Here is a 23,972-nt window from a genome sequence, read left to right on the forward strand (position 1 = left end):
TCCGCTTGGATTACGAATTCGTTTATACAAATCAAAATCGTTTCTATATTGAGGCCTTCCGACATGTTGGAGATAACATTTTAATTGTATATGAAAGGTGTCACCTTGGTGTGTAAGAGTAAACTAAAAAGACTTGCGTACTTTAAAATATAAACTACATTACCCCTGCCGCAACTCGTTAATTAAAAAATAAGGACCTCGCCTGTATTGTATATATTGTACAACGATTCATATAAATCATAGTCTTATTCAGTACGTTATTCATTGGATCAATTATGATATGAAAAGTTTCAAGAACATTTATAATATAGTTTCAAAGCATATGTTGGTTAGAATTTAATACGGGCACTAACTCTTCACTCTCTGTCCAAAATCCGGTAACCACATATCATGGCGGCGCAGATGGCGGTAAATTCGGGTATGGGATATTTTATTTAACTAACGTGATAGTTCTGCAATGTTGAGACAGTAGGCACGAGCTACGCATGCCACATAAATACACATATAATTATTTTCCTAAGGCCACTTCCACTCAGTTTTGTTTGAATCGAGCACATGTGGCTCTATCCATGTCAATTTCCGTCAATATTGGCTAGGCTAACAACCTAGCATAGTTGTTAGTGTTAGTTTGCTATGAATGAACACCTCTTCCTTCAATCGTATATGGCATGTGTATCGTTAATGTACTGGTGCATATTATATTATAATTTGACAGCTGACTTGTGTTTCCTCTTCGAAGGGAGTAAGACATCTACTAGCAAGCAAGTCATTTGGGAGTGCAAAGAAAGTTGTATTAGTTGGTCAGGAGAAGAACGATTATTAATGCAACATACTAAGTTGTATTCATTGTTTACCCCTTGCGGTCTGCTTCACAGAAACTACAAACTTAATACAAACTTGCCACTCACCATTTCTTCGAGCCCAATGAATACATGTTTACAAGCAATCGGAATATGTTACTACGCCTTACTATCTGTCACTCAAGTTCCAGTGTATGCTATGTGTACCATTAGGAGCCAGTCTGTGGGGGCCGCTGAAGGAGCTATGGGAGACGGTGGAGGGAGCTGTTATGAGGAGGCAGTCGGAGAGTGTCCACCTCCTCGACTTGCAGCTGAAGAAACACAAGCCACACTTTCTGTCTCTGTACAAAAACCCTGTATGTGTCATTTAAAATACACACGTCATTTAAAAACACATCGAATTTTGTGTCAAAGTTATTTGTGTGTGTCTAATTTGATGTCCTTTTATTAAACACAAACACTGTCTTACTTTATTTGCAGCCAAAGAGTGCAGAGCAGAGGGACAAAGTGCGCAAAGCTAGCACAGAAGGCATAGCCATCCAAGGCCAACAAGGCTCACGACTGGTGCCTGAGCAGCTCCTGGCAGAAGCGCTGATCCTCAGTGACATGTTTGATATGGGAGAGTTGGCAGCCCTGGAGCTGCTATTGGCAGGTAATGTTATCTGCTTTTTAAATGACCTTATTTAATAACAGTCTTGTTGTTCAATTGATTTCCATCAAGAGAGCGTGATTAATACCTTTCTTCTACTCTCTAATGATCTCTTGCATGCCTTGCTGCAGGGGAGCACCAGCAGCCGCACTTCCCGGGACTGACCCGTGGGCTGGTGGCTGTGCTGCTCTACTGGGACGGCAAGCTCTGTGTGGCCAACTCCCTGCGGTCCCTCATTCAGTCCCGTCCAGGCAAGACCTTCACGTTGGAGCTCAGGTAACCAGTCAGGATTATACTTTGGTGATGAATAGGTAACCACAGTCAGGTGGATTATACTTTGGTGATCAGTGGGTGACCACAGTTGAGGGGTGATTTATACTTCTGTGATGAACAGTCGCCCTTGGTACACCCTGAGTCTCTACGTCACTGGCGTTGCCCGAAGATGGCGACACGTAGCTTATTTCCACCTCTCCAAAAGATGCAACTACACGTCAGGGCAACAGGCGGCCTGACTCGTCCTCCCAGCTTGCATTTATACTGGACTAGGAGAGGTTTGCTTATATGTAAGGATCGCATTATTATGAAGATATCAGATGTCACTGAATACCTGACTTTAGTCTCACAACTGCAAGCACTGGCGTAGCGACCCTCAGTGCACACCTATGGGGCTATTCAGAGTATAATTCAGGCTTACGGTCTCCTCCATGTCTTGCCTAAATTTCTCTTCACAATCCAGCCGGTTCCAAAACATTCACCTTACTTAAAGAAAAAGAGCGATTGTTTGTGTTTAACTGGTTGATGGGGTGTCTGGTTTGTTGTCCCTTAGTGGAGAGCTTGTGGCCTTGACCACGCGGTTCACAGATGAACTGATGGGCCAGGGTCTGACCAAGCGCATCCTGAGCTTGGTGTCCGAGGTCAACGTGACACGGGAGTTTGAGCGTCTGCAGAAACAACGCGGTCTTGGCAACGAGAAGCACCGGAAACAGGTACAAGTCAAAATATCTTACTCTCCATTGTGTTAAAAAAAAATTGGACGACCTATTTTAAATACGTAACTTAATTGAAAAACTCTCACCTGTGGTGAGGGAAGGCATTGTTCAAGGTTTTGACCACAGGTTGGAATCTTGTCATTATCAGGTATTGGACCTCATCAAGGAATCTAGACAAGCATTGGCAGACAGCTTGTTTTCATGGACCTGCCAATCCCCTCTGACTAAAGATGACACCCTGGCCCTAATTGGCCACTTGGAGACAGTGACAGTTGAAGCTGATGGCTCATTGGACAGTGTAAACCTTTCTCTGGTCATGGCATTGCTGTACTGTTTGGACGTCAGCTTCCTAGAGCAAGGAACCGAAGATAGGGAAGGTAAGATGAATAAATGCTGGATACAATTTATTGAAATATTATCACTCAACCCTCAGCAGGTATTATACTCTTACAACTCTTGCGTACACACAGTTCTGTGTAGTCATGTTCTATTGAATGTGAATACATTTATTTACTTTGCAAGTAACTCTGGGACTTTGATTTTCCTTCACATCCTTTGTACCGTTTTTGCCGGTATGGAGATTAATTGGGTCTTAAATTGTTTCTTAAAAAGAAACCTGCCGAGACCCTGCTCGGTTAAGTTTAAAGCTTTTCTGTGTTTGGTTTCTACTGTCAAAGTACAACAAATATGTAACCGTGCTTTAACTTGCCAGTGGAAAGCATTGACGTGTTGTGTTTGTCCAGATCTGCTTCAGGCCCTGCCCTTGTTGACGGAGAGGGACTACGTGCTTGCGGTGCATAACCGTTTGCTGGAAGGGCCTACCTGGAAGATTCCTGGCCTACAGGCTGTTTGTCGGCTTGCGTGGGCTCTGGTTTTGAGGGCTCTGTCCCAGCTTCCACAGGGCTCCTGTACGTCCTCCTTTTGTGGCTGACACACACGCACAGTTGTAATGTATGGATAGTATATGGGGGGGCTGTACATTGTGGCTTACTTCTTTATGTGTTTATCGCAGCCCTTGTGGAGTTCACGGAGTCAGACGAGGCTCTGGCTGACCTGGCCCTCCTGGGAGACGTCTTCCTGTTCATGAAAGATGGCATGCTGGGATGTGAAGGGTTCACCCAGGAAGAGTTCTACATCCGTCGCCTTCATACCTTAATTACAGACTTTCTGGCTCTCATGCCGATCAAGGCAAGTCATAGTGTGTTAATAACACATTTACTGATACGTTTTTAAATACATATTTTTTTAGGTTAATTTTTTATTGAAACAAGCCTGAGGACTTAAGTCCACGTTGATTCGAAGGTTTGGTGCCCACTCTAAGGTTTTCCTTCTCTGCAGGTGAAGCAGCTGCGTAACCGTGCCGATGAGGATGCCCGCTTGGTGTATATGTCCCTACAGATGGGCAGTGAGCCCCCTTCGTCGTTACGGAAAGACCTAGACCACCTCATGTTCCTGGTTAGTTTGCATTGTCTACGCACAACCTTTCACACGATAAAGCCTGCGATACTGCAAAGAGTGACTGTACAACAAGTACACCATCATGTTCTTCTTGTCAGAGGACGGAGGCAATAGAACAAGGTTCAAAGGGTTCAAGGCCCATGACAGCTGGCTGTAGTTGGCTCTTTCTGAGTTTATAATCAAGTTAAATTATGGAGTTCTCAGTTATTTTGTCATGATTAGCAGCAGCCATGTGGAAATGTTGCTTTGTAATCAATCTCTTGCTATCTTTGCCCACATTTGGTTTCCAGATCGGTGAGTTCTACAGCAAAGACCCGTTTGGTCTGGAGCTCGGTCTAGAGTTCTGGGCTCCCACAGAGTCTCTTCATCACACCAACCTGCAGGGCTCGTATCTGGGCATGGCCCTGCAAAGACCCCCGCATAAACAGGTATGAGCTGGGCTTACCAGCGTCACTAAAAACCTATTCATGACACACTATAATTGAGTTGCCGCTTAACTTGCCTATCAGCTCTTACCTGACCCCCTTTCCCATCATGCTTTGTTTATTCCTGCCCTTTAGGTGGTGCTATCCAAGTTTGTGCGTCAGATGGGAGACCTGCTCCCCTCTACCCTGGTCATCCCTTACCTGAGGATGTTGAAGGGTCTGGCCAACGGACCGCAGTGTTCCCACTACTGCTTCAGCCTGCTGAAGACCAACGGAGCCACTCATGGTAAGGCCTCGCTCGGGGGGACTGTATTAATCCTCCACTGGATACGTTTTCCCACCGCAACCTCTAGCAGCTGGAGCTGTCATAACAGTCTTAGCATTAGCTATATCAGTTTCCGTTACCGTCGTCTTCAGACTTTCACACAGTGGGGGGCGGGAAGAAAGACCAGAAAAAACGAAATTTCCATATTGCAGGTTTAAATCTAAATAAACGGGCCAATTTGAGGAATATTACTAGATTTTTCAAATTAAATGGCATGTAGTTTATCCTGGAATGACTTTATGTAGCTATGCATTTAACAACATGGGAAAGATGTGATTGTTGTATGTATTGTTTTTCTGATGATATTGTGTTCAACACCACCCAGGGGACACCATGCAGGGCATGACAGGCCGGCCGGTGTCCTGGGAACTCTTGTTCCACTCTCTGATGCTGTACTATGAGAACCTGCGGCGGGACCTACCCAGCCCGGAGGCCGCCAACCTCTACCGCCACCCGCCCACCCGCGGGATCACCCAGAGGGAGGTGGACGGGCTCACCTCCTACCTGGAGCTGCTCACCACCATCATCACCTGGGTATGGCCCGTCCTGTTCACGCCGGGCGGCCTTGTGCACTGCTTTCACTTTCGTTTTTTAAATTGCAAAAATTTGAAAATGTTCATTTGTCAACAAGAACTAGTTTGGACATTATAACAATTGCCTATTATGCTTGAATATGATTATTCCATGAATATGTTGAAACAAATACATTCAACGTCAAACTTTTCTCAAAATGTGGTACATTAGCTCTCCTTGTCAACATACTTTGTATGCAGCGCCTTGAGGTCCAACACATGCCTGTCAACTTGTTTTTGATTCCAATCCCTTCAGCTCTTTTCAATGCATTGTGTGTGTGCCTCCTTGGTCTGCTAGAGTGAGAATGCGCGGCTGGCGTTGTGTGAGCACCCCCAGTGGACGCCGGTGGTAGTGGTCCTGGGCCTGCTCCAGTGCAGCGTGCCCCCCGTCCTCAAGGGGGAGCTCCTACGCTGCCTGGCTGCCTTCGGCAAGTCTCCTGAGATCGCTGCCTCCCTCTGGCAGTCCCTGGAGTACACCCAGGTAAAGTGGTCATTGCTGTTCCTCTCTTTATTGATCAGTGGGGATAATATCAATACTCATCCTACATTCAAGGTGTTGCAGTGTTTTATTCAGTCCAATTGTCTATAGAGTACCTCATTGATATTCCTTTTGTGTTGTGCTATTGGTTATTCTTTACTTCATAATATATGTCACTATGGCAGGAACGCATTATGTACATACAGGCATCCTCATTTCATAGCAGGTGTGCGTTGGGATTGTCATTAAGTCCTTGTGATGTGCTATGGTTCTCCAGATCCTCCAGACAGTGAGAATACCTGGACAGAGACAGGCGGCTGGCATTGAGGTATGATTACGTCTGGGAACATTGTTTTACTTGGTTTGTGATATCAAATTCACCAACCAAGTGTATCATTATTTTTTTCATAGATTACAGTAAATTGCTGAATGATGTTCACAGGCTGTAGACAAGGACCTGTCAATGTAAGATGTTGACTGCATGTTAACACAACATCCTGCTGGTGAATCTCTGTGAACAGATGAGGGGCACTTCTGTGTGTTGCAGCTCTTGACTGTACTTCTCACCCACCCCAGGTGGAGCTCAACGAGATCGAGTCCAGCTGCGAGGAATACCCTCTGACCCGGGCCTTCTGCCAGCTGATCAGCACGTTGGTCGAGAGCAGCCTGCCCGTCAACCTGGGGGCGGGACTGCGGGCGCCAGGGTTCGACCCCTACCTCACTTTCCTGCGGGACGCCGTGTTCCTCCCCTTCCCCACCAGGGCCTATTGCCACGCCGCCGAGAAGGTAGCGTTCTACCTCAGTCACGTGTACGCAGTGGACAACGCATTAAAGGTCCCATGGCATGCCACCAGGCGTGGTGTGATTAGCCGCTACAGGCCGTTTTTGGAAATCTGCCCCTTATGACATCACAGGTGGGCGTGTCCAACTTAGCGGCTAATCACACCACACCGGGTGGCATGCCGTGGGACCTTTTAAGATGCCTCCTGAAGGTATCGTTGTTGGCGTGGCAGGACCCTAACCCCCTTTGCGCCCCCGCCAGTGGGAGGTGGCCGACGGCGTCCTGGAGGTGTTCCACAAGCTGCTGCGGGACTATGAGCCCCAGCCCGCCGACTTCCTCCAGGAGATGGTGGAGCTCCACGGGGAGCAGGTGCCGGCCCATAAGCCCCCGGGCCACAGCATCATGTTCCACCTGCTCAACGACTCGCCCACCCTGGCCCTCTGCCTCAGCCTGCTGGAGGAGGGGGTGCGGCAGCTGGACACCTACGCACCCTTCCCCGGTGAGAGGGAGGGAGGGAGGGGAGGAGGAGGGGAGCTGTGTGTAGCGTGTGGGGTAAAGATGGGCAAACAGATGCTGCCCTGCATGCATTAACCTTCCTCAAGATCGGATTCACATTCTGACCACCTTTGTCTGCACACAGTGTACTGACCCAGTAAGAAGGCTTGCGCCTCATTTCCCACATTAATTCACTAGCACTTAACTGCCGGGATGTTTTACACATTTAGTGGAACATCTTGGAATGTTGATTTACCTGCTGAGGCTTTTTAATCACGTTCCCATGGCTCATCTTCAAGTAGTAGTTAGTGTTTGACCTTTCCCAATGTAAGGCAGAGTAGAGCCAAACAATTTTGTATGAGCATAAAAACATTTGAAGTTTGGAGGAGTTAATCAAAATCATGCGTTTTAAATTTCTTCATCCTTCGGACCTTCTCCACCCGGCAGGCAAGAAGCACCTGGAGTCGGCGGTGCTGCACTGCCTGTGCCTGCTGGAGCTGGCCCTGCAGAAGGAGGTGGTGTTCATGGACTTGCTGCGGGAGAGCCAGGCCTCGCTGCTGGTCTCCCCTCTGGAGCAGCTCCTCCAGGGGGTCAGTCCTCAGACCCGCCGGGCCGACCACATCGTCAACATAGCCAGGTGGGAACCCCTCAGAAGCCCTCCGTGACAGTGGTCCCTGAAGCAAAGGGGTCCTGTTGTTTAAACAACACCACATGTACTTATGCGCGGCTGTGTGCGTGTCCCTGGCAGTTATCTGTACCACAGCAGCTCCAACCCGGAGGCAGCCTTCCAGAGTGCAAAGATCCTTCGTCACGTCGCCCGTTACCCCAACATCCAGATCAGGCTGGTGGGGGACTTCACCCACGACCCGGTATGCATCCAACCCTTTTGTTTAAGTGGATATGTTGAGCAGCGTATATAACTTTTGAATAAAAAAAACATTTAAAAAATGAGTCATCGTATAATAATTTGATTTTATTCGTAATGTTTGTAGGCTGTAAGTGACAAGCTCATGGCAGGCTTCGTGGAATGTCTGGACATTGATGAGGCAGAAGAGTCGGTGGAGAAGGAAGAAGGTGAGTTACCCTTCCTATTCATGCGCATCATAATTAGAATGAGTCTTTTAGAAACGTACCAGCCACTAATGGGAGCTTCCTGAATGCCAACAGGAGTATGCTCTGTAACATGACATACTGGACTCGTTTTTCTCAAATAAAAATCGGTATTTACGTTAACAACCTCCCAGACTTCCAAGCTGTTCACGTCCATCTTGAACCACGCTGATCCCTAGATACTCTCCTTCACTACTCAGAAACAGACTCGCAAAACAAGGTGGCGAGGATCCGGCACGAGATCAAGATCCACATCCTGAACCTGCTGATGACGTCGCTGGAGCTGAAGCCTCCCAACCTGGCACTGTACCTGCTGGGCTACGAGGTCAAGAAAGCCGTCTCCTCCACCAACCTGCAGGACCCAGGTCTGACACCAGCTGGCCTTTCATTTATCATTTCACGCTGAAACACGCCCTACCCCTGTGTCGCTGTGGGAGCCGCAGGGCTGACCCGCACTGTGTGTCCCCAGGTGTGCTCGGATGTCCACGGAGCTGCCTGCACGCCATCCTGAGTCTGCTGCAGCGCGGCAGCGAGAAGAGGTCCGGCCCGGTGCTCAGCCAGCAGGCCCCTCACCTAGCTGAGCTCTGCTACCAGGTACCGCCGACATAAAGAACCTCGGCACATGTGGAGCTTTGTTTGGCATCCGTCTGGAGCGGGCCTGTCGAGGATGTAGTCAAAGCGGAATATGATCATTTTTAAATTGAGGGTGATCTGTGTGCCTCTTGAAGGTGATCTACCAGCTGTGTGCCTGTTCGGACACGTCGGGGCCCACCATGCGCTACCTGAGGACCAGCCAGGACTTCCTGTTCTCTCACCTGCAGCACATGCCCTTTTCCCTGCCAAGTGAGGCCCATCATCCTCCCGGCTCCATTCACATTACCGATGTATCCTGTCGATCCGGGTCAGTTGTGTAAGACCTGTCCCTGGTTTGTCCCTCGGCCGGCTCTCTCTCTTTCTCTCTCTCTCTATCAGGCAACCAGATCGCTGCTCTCTCCCAGATGTCGTGGCTGATGAAAACGGCGGCCATCGAGCTGCGAATGACCTCCCTCAACCGCCAGCGCTCGCACACACAGCGCCTCGTGAGCCTGCTGCTGGACGACCAGCCCCCCACACAGCACACCGGTACGCCCCCACGCACGCTCCCTCGTGCACATACAGCACACTAGTACGTACACATACACAGCAAACGGGTGTGCTCATGCTCACTCTCACACGTACTCATTCAGCACACTGGTACGCACACAGCACATGGTACGTTCACACGCACGTATAACACACGCACATGTTGAGACGCACACCTACACACACAACCACCGACTTCCACAATCAGCCAGTCAATACCGTTGTCACCTGTAACCCCTTACTTTCTCCTCGTAGTTGATGGAGAGCTGGGAATGGAGGAAGAGACCAGATCAGTCTGCGGCTTCCTCCATTTCGACACAGCCTCAAAAGGTGTGCAGCACTTTGGCTCACTGCAATGATTATATTTGTAGCTTTTATTCTTTCAAACCACAGTTTATTCCTTCCCGATAACAACAACTCGTCTGTCATGGTTCCCAGTGCGCAGGAAGCTGCTGTGTGTACTGGACGCCATCGAGTTCAGCCAAGACATCCCAGACCTGCTGCAGCTCGACTTCTTTGAGCGCGCTCAGATCGAGCTGGTGATCACCAACTGTGAGCACGTCAACGAGCAGGGACACACGGTCTGCAACGTCAAGGTGAGGGATCCCTTGACAAGATGGTAGTTGTTTCGCTCTGAAGATAGAAACCAATACAATGTGACCTGTACTGATTCAATGTGTACATGTCTGTCACAGCTGTTACATCGCGTGCTGGTTGCTGAAGTGAACGCCCTTCAAGGAATGGCCGCCATTGGTCAGAGGCCACTTTTGATGGAGGTGAGTGAATAACTGCTGAGCCCCCAGCATTATCCCGCAGTCAAGCAGAGCTGCAACATAGTTTCATTATTAATTCATCTCATCTTCAAGTCAGTTTAAATGCAAATTGGCTTAAAAAACTGAACTACCAGGCATTAGTCCTGTGATACCATTGGCCAAGAAACCTTACGACTAAGTGTAACTATGGAGCTTCCTCACTTGAGACGGGCTGTACTTTTGGCTCGTTGTAAAAGTAGCCTCAGTTTACCTCCGTTTATAAGTAGCTTAAGCTACACCAGCCGCTAACTCCGTTTAGAAGTAGCTTAAGTTAAACCCGCCGCTGACTCCGTATAGAAGTAGCTTAAGCTACACCAGCCGCTGACTCTGTTTAGAAGTAGCTTAAGCTACACCAGCCGCTGACTCCGCTTAGAAGTAGCTTAAGCTACATCAGCCGCTGACTCCGTTTAGAAGTACCGGTAGCTTAAGCTACCTCAGCCGCTGACTCTGTTTAGAAGTAGCTTAAGCTACATCAGCCACTGACTCTGTTTAGAATATCTTAAGTTACACCAGTCACTGACTCCGTTTAGAAGTATCTTAAGCTACACCCGCCCCTGACTCAGTTTCCCGCGCTGCACCCAGGAGGTGAACTCCATCCTGCAGCAGGTGGTGGAGAGGAACCACGTGCGCCGCAGCCTGAACGCCAAGCGCCACGCCCTGCAGTCCTGGAGGGGCCTGGTGGAGACGCTGCTGACCGCCTGCCCCGCCGACCTCATACCGCCGGACGACCGGCAGCTCATCATCAGAGACCTGCTGCTGGACCTGCACGACAAGGCACGCAGCGGGCCTGTTGGGGGGGGGCAGGGGGGCGGGCAGAGGAGGGGGGGGACGGTGGGATGGGTGATGGGTTCAGGAGGAGGTGGGATGGGTGATGGCTTCAGGAGGAGGTGGGATGGGTGATGGGTTCAGGAGGAGGTGGGATGGGTGATGGGTTCAGGAGGAGGTGGGATGAGTGATGGGTTCAGGAGGAGGTGGGATGGGTGATGGGTTCAGGAGGAGGTGGGATGAGTGATGGGTTCAGGAGGAGGTGGGATGGGTGATGGGTTCAGGAGGAGGTGGGATGAGTGATGGGTGATGGGTTCAGGAGGAGGTGGGATGAGTGATGGGTTCAGGAGGAGGTGGGATGAGTGATGGGGGATGGGTGATGGGTGATGGCTTCAGGAGGAGGTGGGATGGGGGATGGCTTCAGGAGGAGGTGGGATGGGGGATGGCTTCAGGAGGAGGTGGGATGGGGGATGGCTTCAGGAGGAGGTGGGATGGGGGATGGCTTCAGGAGGAGGTGGGATGAGTGATGGGGGATGGGTGATGGGTTCAGGAGGAGGTGGGATGGGGGATGGCTTCAGGAGGAGGTGGGATGGGTGATGGGTTCAGGAGGAGGTGGGATGGTGGGATGAGGGATACTTCAGGAGGAGGTTTGGGGGCATTTAGGGGGGAGGTGGAGGTATTTCTGAACCTGGTGAACTAAATGGTGTCAATATGAATGCAGTCAGAAATGCTCATTAATTTTTCTTCATAGATACAGTATCCAACAACCACTGAAGGAACGATGGAGCGTACAGAAACAAGCTAATGAGCCGCTTCTAGAAACCATAGCTTGCGTATGAATGTGTTTGTGCAGAAGGTGATCTGACCCCCCTCCCCCCCCCATGCTCTCCAGGTGTTATCGGAGGACGCTGCAGGAGAGCTGATGCCCATCGTGGCGGGGGCGGTCTTCACGCTGGCGGCCCAGCTCAGCCAGTCCATCCTGTCGGAGCAGCAGCAGGGGGTGGGGCTGGACGGGGACGGGTCCTCGGGCTTCGCCTCCATCGCCAACTCCGCCCTGCACCTCATCCTCCGCAAGATGCTCGACTTCATCCTCTGCACGGGTCAGGAACCTTCTGCTGTTGTTTGTCCAGAAAAGAAATCAACAATCACAACATCAGCACGTTTCTATCTGTCACCTAAAAGACAACCCTTAGTTACCTGTCATGTCTAGCTTTTTGATGTTATATATTTTTTTTTTTAATCTAAACAATTATATAAAAAAAATCAAATTTCATTCCCCTTTTTTGATATTAAACTCTAATATTATTGTTGATTCAGTAAGAAGGGCAATCATAAGCGATTAGCAGCAATACTGCCGAGTGTGAATCCAGAGGCGTGTGACTACCCGGCGGTCTACTTGGCGGTCTCCTTACCACCTCTCCCTCCCCCTTCAGGCGGGGGGTTCCAGCGCCTGCGAGCCCACCTGTATGGCGCTCTGCTCTACTACCTCCAGATGGCCCAGAAGCCAGAGGAGCCCGACACGCTACAGACAGGTACAGTAGAGTAGACACTCTTCAGCAGTTTCAAACCATGTCTCAGGTAAAGGCAAATAACAATGGAAAAATAACGACCAACATTATAACTAACCTTCCTCTGCTCCTATGTGTCCATAATAGTGGCAGTCATTGTGATGTTTAGATGTACAAGCCCTATAGACTTTCTTTTTTTGGGGGAAAAATTGCTTAGAAAAAATATATTGAAAAGCAATGAATGATTTGCAATCCATGCCCTTTTTAAATCAATGATTGAAGCTTGTTAAGAGACGGTCTGACCTTTGACCCCTGCTGACCTCACCGCTCTCTCTCCCTCCACCAGGGAAGTCCATGTGGGAGCGCCTGACCGCCCCAGAGGACAGCTTCTCCAAGCTGCAGAGGGAGAACCTGTCCATCATCGAGAGCTACGGCACCGCCCTGATGGAGGTGGTGTGCCGGGACGCCTGCGACGGGCACGAGATAGGCCGGGTATGAGCCCCACCCACCATTCCCACCCAGCAGCCTCACATACCCTGCAGCGACGCCCCTCATTGGTCCTTGCTGGGGTTGATGGGAAGTCCCAGTCCCAGAGATAATTATTTTAATAATAATAACGCATTTAACTATGAAGTGCTTTCCTCCATACTCAAAGACCCTTTACATGATAAGACATCAAATACAGAATTAATAAACAACGAGCGCCATATCAATAAATGGTCATGAAAACCTTTTAATAGCATCTAGATGAAGGGAGAGGGTGTAAGAGTCTTTGGGGGGATTTTGTGCTGGACGAATGGGGCTGGCTCAATCAGTGCTGGGTCACGTGTGGATCAACATATATTTTTATAATTCAATCTTATCCATCAAGTTTTGAACGCTGCGTACCCAAACCACACCGGGCTTTATACAGAATGGTCCAGCGGGCCCGGGCCTCATGTCTCTGCTCGCTGCTCCCCGTTAGATGCTGGCCCTGGCGGTGCTGGACCGCATCCTGTCCATCGACCGGCAGAGCCAGTGGCTGCTGTACCTGTGCAACAGCGGCTACCTGAGGGTGCTGGTGGAGAGCCTGCGGCAGGACGACGGGGCGCTGCAGGGCCTGCTCACGCCCCAGCCGCCGCTCCTCAAGCCCCTCTACATCTACGAGAGCAAGATGGTGAGGCTGAGCACGCACACGCTCAGTCCCCCCGCATGCAGGCACTCACACGCACTCACACGCATGCGCTTAATTGTCTTGTCTTGGAAACGGCGTGTTCCAAACAAGTTGATTTGAGTGGACCTTTCAGAATATTGGCAGACCCGTGCAATGAACTGATCACCAGCCAGAGTGTGAGTGTGTGAGTGTGTGAGTGTGTGTGTGTGTGAGTGTGTGTGTGTGTGTGTGTGTGTGTGTGTGTGTGTGTGTGTGTGTGTGTGTGTGTGTGTGTGTGTGTGTGTGTGTGTGTGTGTGTGTGTGTGTGTGTGTGTGTGTGTGTGTGTGTGTGTGTGTGAACCGTGTCCAATAGCCACAGTGAGCTATGCTAAATTCAAGAGATACGTCTTGGACCCTAAAAGTGTCTGTGTGTGTGCAGGCCTTGCTGACTCGCGTGGCCAAGACGAGCGAGGGTGCGGTGGAGCTGCTGCGCTGCGGCCTGGTGGCCCAGCTGATGGAGTGCCAGGTGTACGACATGCTCCCGGACAGCGACGCACACAGGTCAGGGGACGGCGCTCACACACCTGTGCTCCTGGCACTCAGACCACGTGCATGTGTCCCTCTGCTGTATAGACTCCATGGAGAGGCTTGCACTGATCCTCATCTCTAGAAAGCTTTACATAAATCTGTTGAAGGTGTGCAGGTGATATTGAAGCGCTGTAGATTGAGAGTAATTAGTTTGAAATGGCCGAGCCATTCTGGCCCCCAGGCCATCTCTTTCACGATGGTCTTTGGGGAAGTCATATTGTCTGTCAGTCACAGGTTGTTTGTTTCACAACATTACGTTCTGCTCTCAGATCCAACCTGAAGCACCTTTTTAACGACGCGTGTCCATTTCTGTTCAATTGTAACTGACATTTAGCGAGGCATTTCAGTTGAACTGTGTCTGAAACAAGGCTCTCTCTGTATGCCAGGGTCATGAGGGACCCGTCAGGGTTCATCCCTAGCCCGCTGGACCGCTACCGCCAGATTCTTCTGCCCGCACTCAGGCTGTTCCAGATCATCCTGACGTCCACCACCATGAACCACCAGCAGGGGGCACCACAGGTATGCAGAGACACAGCTCATAAGGTCATAATGTATCCCTGGAACAAATACCTATGCATGATTTTACCTTTTATAAATAATAACCTTTTGGTGCAAAATGTAATGACATTCATTAAATGTCGTTTGTGCTATTTACACCTGCAAAAAAAACATTTGTTACCTAAGGGGAGAGCTCTTTAAACAACAATTTGCTAAATGTGCATGTTTGTGTTTGTGTGTGTGTGTGCAGGTCCTTCAGTGGCTGATCGTCCACGCAGACACCATCCAGTCTCTGCTGCGCTGTCAGGAGCTCAGCATGGGGGCCTTGCAGGAGCTCTCTCTGCTCACAGGCATCATCAGCAAGACGGCCCTACCAGGTACCTGCTGCAGTCAGCATCCCACTGATCCGCCGCTCTGCCTTCACCTGGGGCCGGACAGATGACTGGAGACTGTGGCTTCATGTCTTACTTTTCTTTTTCATCCCATTTTCAATGGTCTCCATTTAATAATAATAATAATAATACATTTAATTTAGAGGCGCCTTTCAAGACACCCAAGGTCACCTTACAGAGCATATAGTCATCATTCAAAACTATGTAAAACAGACTAGGAATAAAAGGAAAACAGAGGTTAAACATGAAGAATAATAATAATTAGTAACACTCAAAGACGCCGTGCATAATAAATATTGGCGAGGAAAACAAGGTTTACTATTATGGCTACGATGACCAAACAGGCGGTGGTTGTACTGTTGTGATGACGTTAGCTTGTGTGTGTTCCAGGAGTCCTCAAGCTGAGCGGGGAGGTCCACAGCGCTGTGGTGATGGAGTTCCAGGGTCACATCAACAGGTTCCAGGTGGGTTTCTGCCCCTGCTCGTGCTGAATTGCCAGTATAGTTAAAAATGCTCGTCCCTCCGGACCTCAGATTCAATGCTAATGCACGTAAACATCCACACTACTCCAGAACCATGGTGTGTGTGGGGGGGTGGGGGGGTGCGTGTTGATGAATGTTGTGTTGTGTGTTGTCTTATTTGTCCATATGCCTATCTGTTTGTTGCATAAATCATAAAATAAAAAATGTATCACAAAAAACAACAAAGGGCCCACCTGACCCTCTGTGGTCCCGGTGTGCAGCGCTCAGAGCCGTCATTAACCCGTGTCTCCGCAGCGCATGTGCCTGTCTCTGCTGGGCCGGCTGGCCGGGGGCGAGCGGGAGAGGCTGCTGAAGCAGGCGGAGGCGGCGGCCCCCGGAGACCCCGCGGAGAGGAGGGAGGAGATGGAGGTGGCCATGCAGCAGGTCAGAGGGGAGGAGCCCCAGGGGGCAGGGGCCGGCTCTGGGAGGGTTGAGAGGATGCAAGAGGGTCGGTCGTGGCGTGCCTGCTCGTGTTCATAGGGAGCGGCCTTGTTGCCGAGGGGTCATGCAGGCTGTTCCTTCCTGAAGACCTTCCTAGATGACATTTGGAGCGTACTCAATGTGGTGTTGGGGTGATAGAGAGAAGGCTCAACCAGTTACTGGAAGACATTTGCATATTTATTTTATTTAAGCTTTATTTATTCATGGTAGGCCATTGGGAGCAGGCTCTTTTTTCCTGATGTAACATACAAAAATATAAATGAAAAATGGATAAATAAATGGATAAATGGGGCAATAAGAAAGCGATTTAAATCAAGAGCAATCCTTATTTAATGCAACTTTAATCTCCCCATGAATGTCTCAATTGAGATGTTGAATATCCATAAAAACATGCATAAAGTACAAAGCCTGGTGTAATAAAACTAAATTTAATGACTGTAAGGAACACCGTTCATCTTGGACCCATTTGGTATGGTCACCAGCTCTCCCGATGTGCAGTGTACATAGTACCAAGTGTGTACATAGTTCACCCTTGGTAAGGGCCCCAGCTCTCCAGTTCCTCACTGCGGTCGCTGAGCTCACGGTGCCGCTCTGTATTCACAGGTGTGTGCCAACATCATGGAGTACTGCCAGACCCTGCTGCTGCAGAGCTCGGCGCAGGCCCAGTTCACCATCTGCCTCTTCAGCCCGTCTGGCAGCGAGCCGGCTGGCAGGGACGGAGCGCGAGCAGGTCAGCCTCAAGGAGGGCCGTCAGGGGGCCAGAGGGAGGGCGGGGGAGGCAGGGGTCACCAGCACGGGGCCTTGGAAGGAGTGCTACAGTCATGAAGCAAGGGACCGTTACATAGCTGTTATAAATACTATGTCTTCCACGACGAGTACATCAATCATGTGATTATTTTAGGGCAGCAACGGATATTTTATATTTCAGTCAAAGGGATTGATTATCAGATCCCATGTCTACCCCTTACCCCTTCCCCTTACCCCTCCCCCTTGTTTTGAAGGGGTACCCTTACCCCTTCAAAACAAGGGGGAGGGGTAAGGGGTAGAAATGGGATTGGGCCTAAATGAATTCAGATTCCCTTCATCTCTCGCTGGCTCTCCGGTGCTCCCACCGTCCATTGATCCCGGGTTGTCTTTCTGGGACAGACCTCTCGTCCACGCTGCCAGCAGCCGCCTCCTCGCGGGTGCCCAGCCTGGGCCTGGTGCTGTACCTGCTGAAGAGCAGCGCTGCCGACTTCTCCCGCTTCCACCAGAGCCACCGCCAGAGCCTCAGCAAGCTGCAGGGCCTGGCCCAGCTGCCCCCCGAGGAGCTGAAGGAGGTGAGCCGGACAAATGACCGAGGGTCAGAGATCCTGAAACGAGGCATACGGCATATTGTTGTCCATGGTGATGCTGAACAGCATTGTGTGTGTATGTGCTTGCGCTCTGCAGCTGTGCCAGGGGCTAGTGTCAGGCCCTGGAGGCGTGGACAAGATCTCATCGGTCCAGAGGAGCCTGCTCGCCAAGAGGCGCCTGGTCCAGCTCATCAACAACCGAGCTAAGCTGCTGGCCCTCTGCTCCTGTATCCTTCATCGCACTCTGCCTAGCACCCAGGCTGTGGGTCCACTGCCAACCACGGGCTGGGGCCACACTCTGAGCCAGGACTCTAGGGCCAGACTCGGTCCTCGTCTCCATTATGAAATGTAGTTCAACATGACGTTTCTTCCTCTTGAGACAGATGTTCCCCCCCCCTTCTGTTCCGGATGCTAATGTGCGGTTATTAGGTCTACAGTTTACTGCTTCAGCACCTGTGAACGACTGCTGAAGCATGTCGCAAATTCAAATAATTTCAGGGTCGCTTGAAGTTTGAGCTGTCAATCCAACCGTTGCAACACCTTGACTTGGGTTCGCTCAGATGTCATTGAAACCTGCCTATTTGTGTTGTGGCGCCACCTAGAGTACTACCTGATGTACTGCACCCCGTCGGACCCCAAGAATGCCCTGTTGCCTGGAGCGAGCTCATTCAGATCTCGCTTTGCCGATGGTAAGAAGAGTCTAGAGTCAGTCTAGAGAAAGATCAAAGCTTTACATTTACCGTAGTCTTATGGAAAATACAGGGCTCTACTTCAAAGTTTCCTTGGAATTATTAGATCACCGTGCTAGTGTGTGATTATCTTCACCTTCATTTGTTGTTGTAGACTCCTTGCAAGGAAGTGGGCGTGGCCTGGGTTTGTCCAGAGTCAGCCAGCAGGATCTCGATCAGGTAGGAAGAAAAAGGGTGATGTGTGTGTAGTGGTTTATGTTGATGTGTGTGACGGTTGATGATGCGTGTGGTGGTTGATGGTGTGTGGTGGTTGATAATGTGTGTGGTGGTTGATGGTGTGTGGTGGTTGATAATGTGTATGTGTGTGGTTGAAGTGTGATGGTTGATGGTGTGTGTGTGTGTGTGGTGGTTGATAATGTGTGTGTGTGTGATGGTTGATGGTGTGTGTGTGGTGGTTGATGATGGTGTGTGGTGGTTGATAATGTGTGTGTGTGGTTGATGTGTGATGGTTGATGGTGTTTGTGTGTGGTGGTTCATAATGTGTGTGGTGGTTGATAATGTGTGTGTGGTGGTTGATAATGTGTGTGTGGTTGATGGTGTGTGTGTTGCTCTGGGGTCCAGCTCCAGGCGGACATGGCAGCGGGCTTCGGGGAGGCTCTCCAGAGGAAGCTGCTGGAGGTGGAGGGTCTGTACGGGGAGGTCCGCTCCCGCTACACCTTCATCCAGGCCCTGGTCCGAAGGATCCGCGGCCTCCTCCGACGCACCAAGAGCTGAGGTCTCTGGGGGGATAGGCGCACACTGACGGACACTGAGACCACCGCTCGGCTCTTTATTCAACACGCTCTCTGAAGCGCAGAGGAACCACACCCGCCTACACCAGTGGAGGCACGACTGCCATGGAGCGTTTTTCTGGCGCTGAGCAACAACCTTTGAACCTGTGCTCTTTAGTATTATATCATGCATCTTATGTGTGTGTGGGATTCCAGACGAGATAATTAAATGACTTGATGTGATTAAGTGCTATGCAGCTTGCACGTATCAAGCATGCGTATGAAAAATAACTAACTGAACAGAGTTGACGTTTAACTTGACGTGCGACCATTTGTTATCGCTTCTGGTATGATTGCTATTGTGGTTTATATATTTGTGTATTTTTCTTTCTTTTGGAAATAAACTTTAAAATGGATTAACTGCTTGTGCTTGTGTACACATACCCGAAAGCAATCTAATCACATTCTCAATTTCTTCCGTCCTTCCTGTCTGTGCCTAACTACCCGTCTACCTGCACGTATTCCAGAAAGCTAGGCACACCTATGCTAAAGCTAGCAAGCTAGTAGGGGACTGGGTATGGTGGGAGGCCTGGAGGGGGGATTCTTTCAAAATCATGCTTACTCTGGCTGGTTTCTGCAAACAGCCTACACTAGCTTTAAGTAGGAACTATGACCTGTAGTTATTAGACATGGCCAAAAATCATCAATACAATTCTTAATTGTCTTCAATGTTCTTGTTTGTAAATGTTCTGAAATGGCATTTGCCTTTCATCGAATAAAAAACGAATGGGTTTATTTCCATAGAATTACAACCATGAATTCCATTCCCTTAAGCTGATATCCATGCTGCTTTCTCTCTCAAAAGTGTGTGTGTGTGTGTGTGTGTGTGTGTGTGTGTGTGTGTGTGTGTGTGTGTGTGTGTGAGATTGGTGCATTGGGGGCCTGTGGCTTACAGTGGCTGTCATCACTCAGAGGGATGGGGGCCCCCTGGGCCTGAGAGGACGGCTGAATGACGTTCCCGTGTAGAAGCTGTTCTGGGCTATGAGTTGCATGCTAATGAAGGCAGCTCAGCTCCCAGGAGAGTGGGTAAAGGCATCAGAACCTAGCTGGTGAAAGATAATGCTAGTCATGACAAGTGAGTGTCGCTTGTGGTTGCTCCGTGAAAGTAATCCTTTTAAATGAGCCGGTTAAGCAATGGGTTGACCATTAATAGTTTCTCTTCTTTTAATTTTTTTTTTACAAGGTACACTTCATAGACAGTAAAGTGCATACATTTTCAAACCTTTAGGGGGGGAAGTAAAGGACTGTGTACATAAAAAAAGATGGCTAAACTAAAACGTGTTTTATTTTATATTCAGCTTTCACATCCAGGGTACTTTGTGCTCTGATTTCCTTCTGGACCGCGGGGGGACCATCAGGTACGGCTCGCAGACCTCCACCAGTGAACACAGGGTGGAAATGTGGTCATAGGAACAGGTTACGCAACACACACTGACACTGAGCGTTTAACATTTACCTCGTCTCCATGACTTCCCCTGCTTTCTATCGGCAATACTTAGGATGGCGGATTGTAGTCGGTAAGTGAGGAAGTGAGGAACCTAGCTGGATTGGCAGAGTGAGGAACTGCGCTTGTGCTACTCATATTAAACGACCATGCTCGGTATCGTCTATAAATTACTTTAAATAATACAATTAATTACAGCATTTACACTCTGGATACACTAAGTCAATACCCTAAACTCTCTGATTGTGCTGCACGACGGAATCAAAGCGTACTTTGACCTTCATCCTATGCGTATCTAGTACAGAAACTCTAATACTTATGTACCCCAATACCCATCTCACCAGACGCTCCCGTCTGCTGGAGTGAAGACAAACTGTTTGTTCTTCAGATGTTAACCGTTTGGGGGGAGAGAGGATCGCCGTGTTCTATTTGAATCAGCAATACCCATCTGCATGTGTACTTCCGTAGTACGACAAGGACCAGCAGACCAGCAGACCAGCAGACCTCTTGATGGTTGTTCTACCAAAAACGTTGTTCCAACGCCCAAATTAACAGTCTCCATAATCAGTTTCATACAAATTAAAGTTGTTTTCTAAATTCAATGAGCGGGATTACTAAATTACGCTTTGAAAAGTATAATCCTATTAACTACAAGGCCAGCCAATAGGTAACGGAATATCCCTTGAGTTGTAATATACTGAGTCGGTGCAGTTCTTTAGTTTTCCAGAGTATGATGATAACAATGTTAATATTGTGATCTCTAGCTCTATGATTGGAGAACTCCGTCAAGCCTGGGAACACACTCTCATTGAATGTTGGGAGACAACACATCTGTTCATTTTGTCCAAAGAAAGAGGAAACTTTATCCCTCTACTGATCGAGGCAGCCAAGTTGGCTCCATCAGCAGAACACAGCTTCTCAAGAGCGCCAGCAAGAAGCTCAGTGTGTGACCACAATTTCACAGCTTTCTGTAGTCACACGTCCGTATGTGAAGTTGCAAGTCTCTCGCTGCAGCCGATCCTAGCATTGATGTACCAGGTAATGTCTTCTCCTACGTTTCAGCACTTATACAGTGTTGATTGGTTATGAAATCCAAGTGGAGGTTGAGGTTGGGGGAGTATCCAGCACTGATATTCTCTATGGTCTCTGAATACGGGTCCCGGTACTGAGTTCATACTCTTTTATGTCCTTGGCGATCCAGCATCCTAGTTCATTTTCGTGCGATCCCAGTCGATCCGGATCGACCCGTCAGCTACGAACTCTCGTTGCCGGTGGATTCCTGTGTGATGCTGTCGTCCATGCTGGTCCCGTTCCCGTCGGACGGCGGTCGTTCCGGCATCTCTCCGGTCACCGCCAGCCGCATGACCCGGAGCCAGCGCTGCTTCAGCTCCTCCGACTCAGCGGCGAAGCTGTGGACGGATTTGGACTGGGAGAGACGGAAGCTGGCCGGAGGGTCGGTGGGCCGGGGGCTGTCCTCCACGCAGTAGCCCAGCAGGGGGATGGTGCACTGGGCTTTCACGTCCTGCGGGTCAGGGTCAGGGAGAACATGAACACACAGCTACTCACGGTAGCCTTGGTGATGCAGTGTAAGCAGGGATCTGTCGTTTGGCTATAAACAGCGAACACAAACTGGTACAAGAGTAAACAGTAAAAAGCGGTCTGTAAAGGTTTCAAATTGACAACGTGTAGACTCCCAAAATGGTGGATCAGAGCTTAGTTGACAGCTGGATCCAGCAGTCCTGCTGCGCTAAAGCAGAACTTCTTGGCGGGAATGGAAACCAGCCAATGAGAGAGGTTATACCTTGTTCCCTGTTTCTTGAGTGTTTTCTAGAGATATTGTACCAAAGCGCTACTCCGACCAACCGACCAGCAACACGGTTGCTTGAAACAAATATAAAGCAAAACAAGTTGAAACGCCTGTTTTCTGATTGGAGGAATTTTAGATTTGATTAGTAATCTAAAGGCTTATTGTTGGACTAGTGATTGGGTGAACGCTGAAAAGTAAAGTAAATAAACAGGTGCTTCACTTCGACTTTAAAATAAAGAACATTTCCAGATACCCGATAGATAACAAAACGGGTAACATGAGTCCACGCTATCAGTGTGTGTGGTGGCGTCATCACCTGCGGAGCTCCGTAGAGATAGAGCACCAGACACTCCTTCTCGGGGAGGACACCCCACACCTTCTGCCAGGGCTTGGTCTTCTCACTGTACTGCAGGAAGCCGCACATGATGCTGCTTCCTGTAAACTGGCCTGCCTCGATCTGCACACGGATCACAAGCAAAGAGTTACCATAAGCCAACGACAGACAAACTCAGCCTGACTGGTAGCCTTTCCCAGACCGCGGTTCAAGGTGAGAGACCTTTATGTGATCTAGTCTGGGTCCTTTCCCCTGTAAGCCAGACCCAGCCTTGCTTACGGACTCTTTGTGTGTGTTCTAGTTAAAGGTTGAATGTCCATGTGTGTGTGCATGCACTACTGTGTGTGTGTGTGTGTGTGTGTGTTAGTGCGCGCGTGCGTGCGTGTGTGTGTGATTTAGCTGACATGCTTTGAGATAGGTTTTGTTGCATGTATGTGTTTGTGTGTGTGGTGTGTGTGTGTGTGTGTGTGTGTGCACTTGCATGCATGTATGTGAGTGTGTGCGTGTGCATGCCTGTGTGTGTGTTTATGTGTATGTGTGTTTGCCTGTAGGCATACACACCCATGTGTGAATGTGTGCATGCCTGTGTGTGTGTGTGTGTGTGTGTGTGTGCATGCCTGTGTGTGTGTGTGTGTGTGTGTGTGTGTGTGTGTGTGTGTGTGTGTGTGTGTGTGTGTGTGTGTGTGTGCGTGTGTGAATGTGTGTTTCCGTGTGTCTCACCTCCAGGATGCCCTTCTTCTTGCCCTCGGCCGGCTCCTCTCCGGTCAGGATGGAGAAGCAGTCCCTGCACACCTTGTTCACCTTGTTGTTGTCGTACTGCAGAGCCACCTTGTTGTCTGAACACTTCCAGCACACCACCTGCACACCGGACCACAGAAAACCACCGGGTTTGATCGAAGCACTTTGTGCATCAAATCACATGGTCAACCCTGGGCTTGTCCATGTTTTTTTTTTTTCATTCATTTTATAAACAATACAACTTAGCCTTTGACTTTTCAGGGCATAGTAAAACACCCAGAGTGCAATACAATCAAGGTAGTCAGACCCACAGCATCATCTGTGCTTCATCAGACCTCGGATTTATTGTTGTAATTATGGGTCGGCTTTAAAGATAATGGGCCCTATCTTGCATCCGGCGCAATTGACTTTCTCACTGGCGCATGTGTCGTTGCTAGTTTGCAACTGGCGCAGAGCGTTCTTTTCCCTCCTGCGCCACTCGTCGGTAAATTAGGGAATGATCTTGCACCCCAAGGGGCGGTTCGGTGAAAGGAGGAGGCTTGTTCTGGCGCAAATGTTCCCTGGCGCTATTTTGCAGTTTCAGAAACCACTTGCGCCACAAACCAGGAAATACCTGGTTTAAAGTCAGTGGCGCGTAGTTCAGATGCTATTTTAAGGGCGCATGCATAATGTTGCTTGTGCACCTCGCGCATACACTCTGCTTCTCTCATCTACCTAGCCACACATTCTTGGTGAATTATTTGGGAAAGAACAGCTGATACATCGGTAATAAGTTGTACTTTAAATCAATGCATCTGCAAACACCGTAAAGCAAACACATATTTTCTTGACACAGACATCGTGTACATGCCCATAACTTTTAGGATTGATGAGTATTTGATCGTGAGAGTGTTAAAAGGAATGAATGAATGCGGGCGCGCGTGTGTGCGTCCATC

At 49.3% G+C, this 23,972-nt stretch overlaps 2 protein-coding genes across 8 annotated transcripts in view; one reads left to right on the plus strand and one right to left on the minus strand.

Annotated features, from left to right (window-relative positions):
- The first annotated feature begins 8 nt into the window (after window positions 1–8).
- On the plus strand, window positions 9–19,070 carry nup205 (nucleoporin 205). Of its 2 annotated transcripts, XM_060060863.1 has the most exons (43): window positions 9–108; window positions 403–418; window positions 1,014–1,156; window positions 1,281–1,452; window positions 1,581–1,725; window positions 2,276–2,435; window positions 2,587–2,815; window positions 3,182–3,346; window positions 3,451–3,626; window positions 3,777–3,893; window positions 4,187–4,324; window positions 4,457–4,607; window positions 4,972–5,180; window positions 5,517–5,699; window positions 5,974–6,024; window positions 6,273–6,482; window positions 6,739–6,976; window positions 7,420–7,609; window positions 7,721–7,841; window positions 7,965–8,046; window positions 8,283–8,447; window positions 8,552–8,676; window positions 8,811–8,925; window positions 9,055–9,204; window positions 9,460–9,534; window positions 9,643–9,800; window positions 9,900–9,980; window positions 10,599–10,790; window positions 11,674–11,881; window positions 12,215–12,313; window positions 12,636–12,781; window positions 13,254–13,445; window positions 13,861–13,982; window positions 14,396–14,528; window positions 14,758–14,884; window positions 15,290–15,363; window positions 15,676–15,804; window positions 16,465–16,591; window positions 17,008–17,180; window positions 17,293–17,422; window positions 17,756–17,884; window positions 18,039–18,103; window positions 18,506–19,070. In XM_060060863.1, exons 1-43 carry the CDS (start codon window positions 91–93, stop codon window positions 18,656–18,658), a joined length of 5,982 nt encoding a protein of 1,993 aa, XP_059916846.1. In that variant the 5' UTR covers window positions 9–90; the 3' UTR covers window positions 18,659–19,070. The 2 variants fall into 2 exon arrangements, with proteins under 2 accessions (XP_059916846.1, XP_059916847.1); XM_060060864.1 differs by lacking the exon at window positions 9–108 and having other exon boundaries at window positions 265–418.
- A 783-nt stretch (window positions 19,071–19,853) lies between these two features.
- fgd4a (FYVE, RhoGEF and PH domain containing 4a) overlaps window positions 19,854–23,972 on the minus strand; it is a 31,450-nt gene continuing 27,331 nt past the window's right edge. For all 6 annotated transcript variants that reach the window (XM_060060868.1, XM_060060867.1, XM_060060869.1 and 3 more), the window contains 3 exons: window positions 23,020–23,157; window positions 22,282–22,422; window positions 19,854–21,680 (listed from right to left, as the gene is read on the minus strand). In XM_060060868.1, the coding sequence (XP_059916851.1) occupies window positions 21,411–21,680; window positions 22,282–22,422; window positions 23,020–23,157 (549 nt within the window). In that variant the 3' untranslated portion in view covers window positions 19,854–21,410. The remainder of the gene's footprint in view (window positions 21,681–22,281; window positions 22,423–23,019; window positions 23,158–23,972) is intronic.

The sequence above is a fragment of the Gadus macrocephalus genome, chromosome 9, assembly GCF_031168955.1.
Source record: "Gadus macrocephalus chromosome 9, ASM3116895v1".
Lineage (NCBI taxonomy): Eukaryota > Metazoa > Chordata > Actinopteri > Gadiformes > Gadidae > Gadus > Gadus macrocephalus.

Coding starts and splice junctions, on each gene's coding strand:
- nup205 (XM_060060863.1), top strand. Junction 7,842..7,964: donor GGGACTTCACCCACGACCCG/GTATGCATCCAA, acceptor TAATGTTTGTAG/GCTGTAAGTGACAAGCTCAT. Junction 8,926..9,054: donor CATGCCCTTTTCCCTGCCAA/GTGAGGCCCATC, acceptor TCTCTCTATCAG/GCAACCAGATCGCTGCTCTC.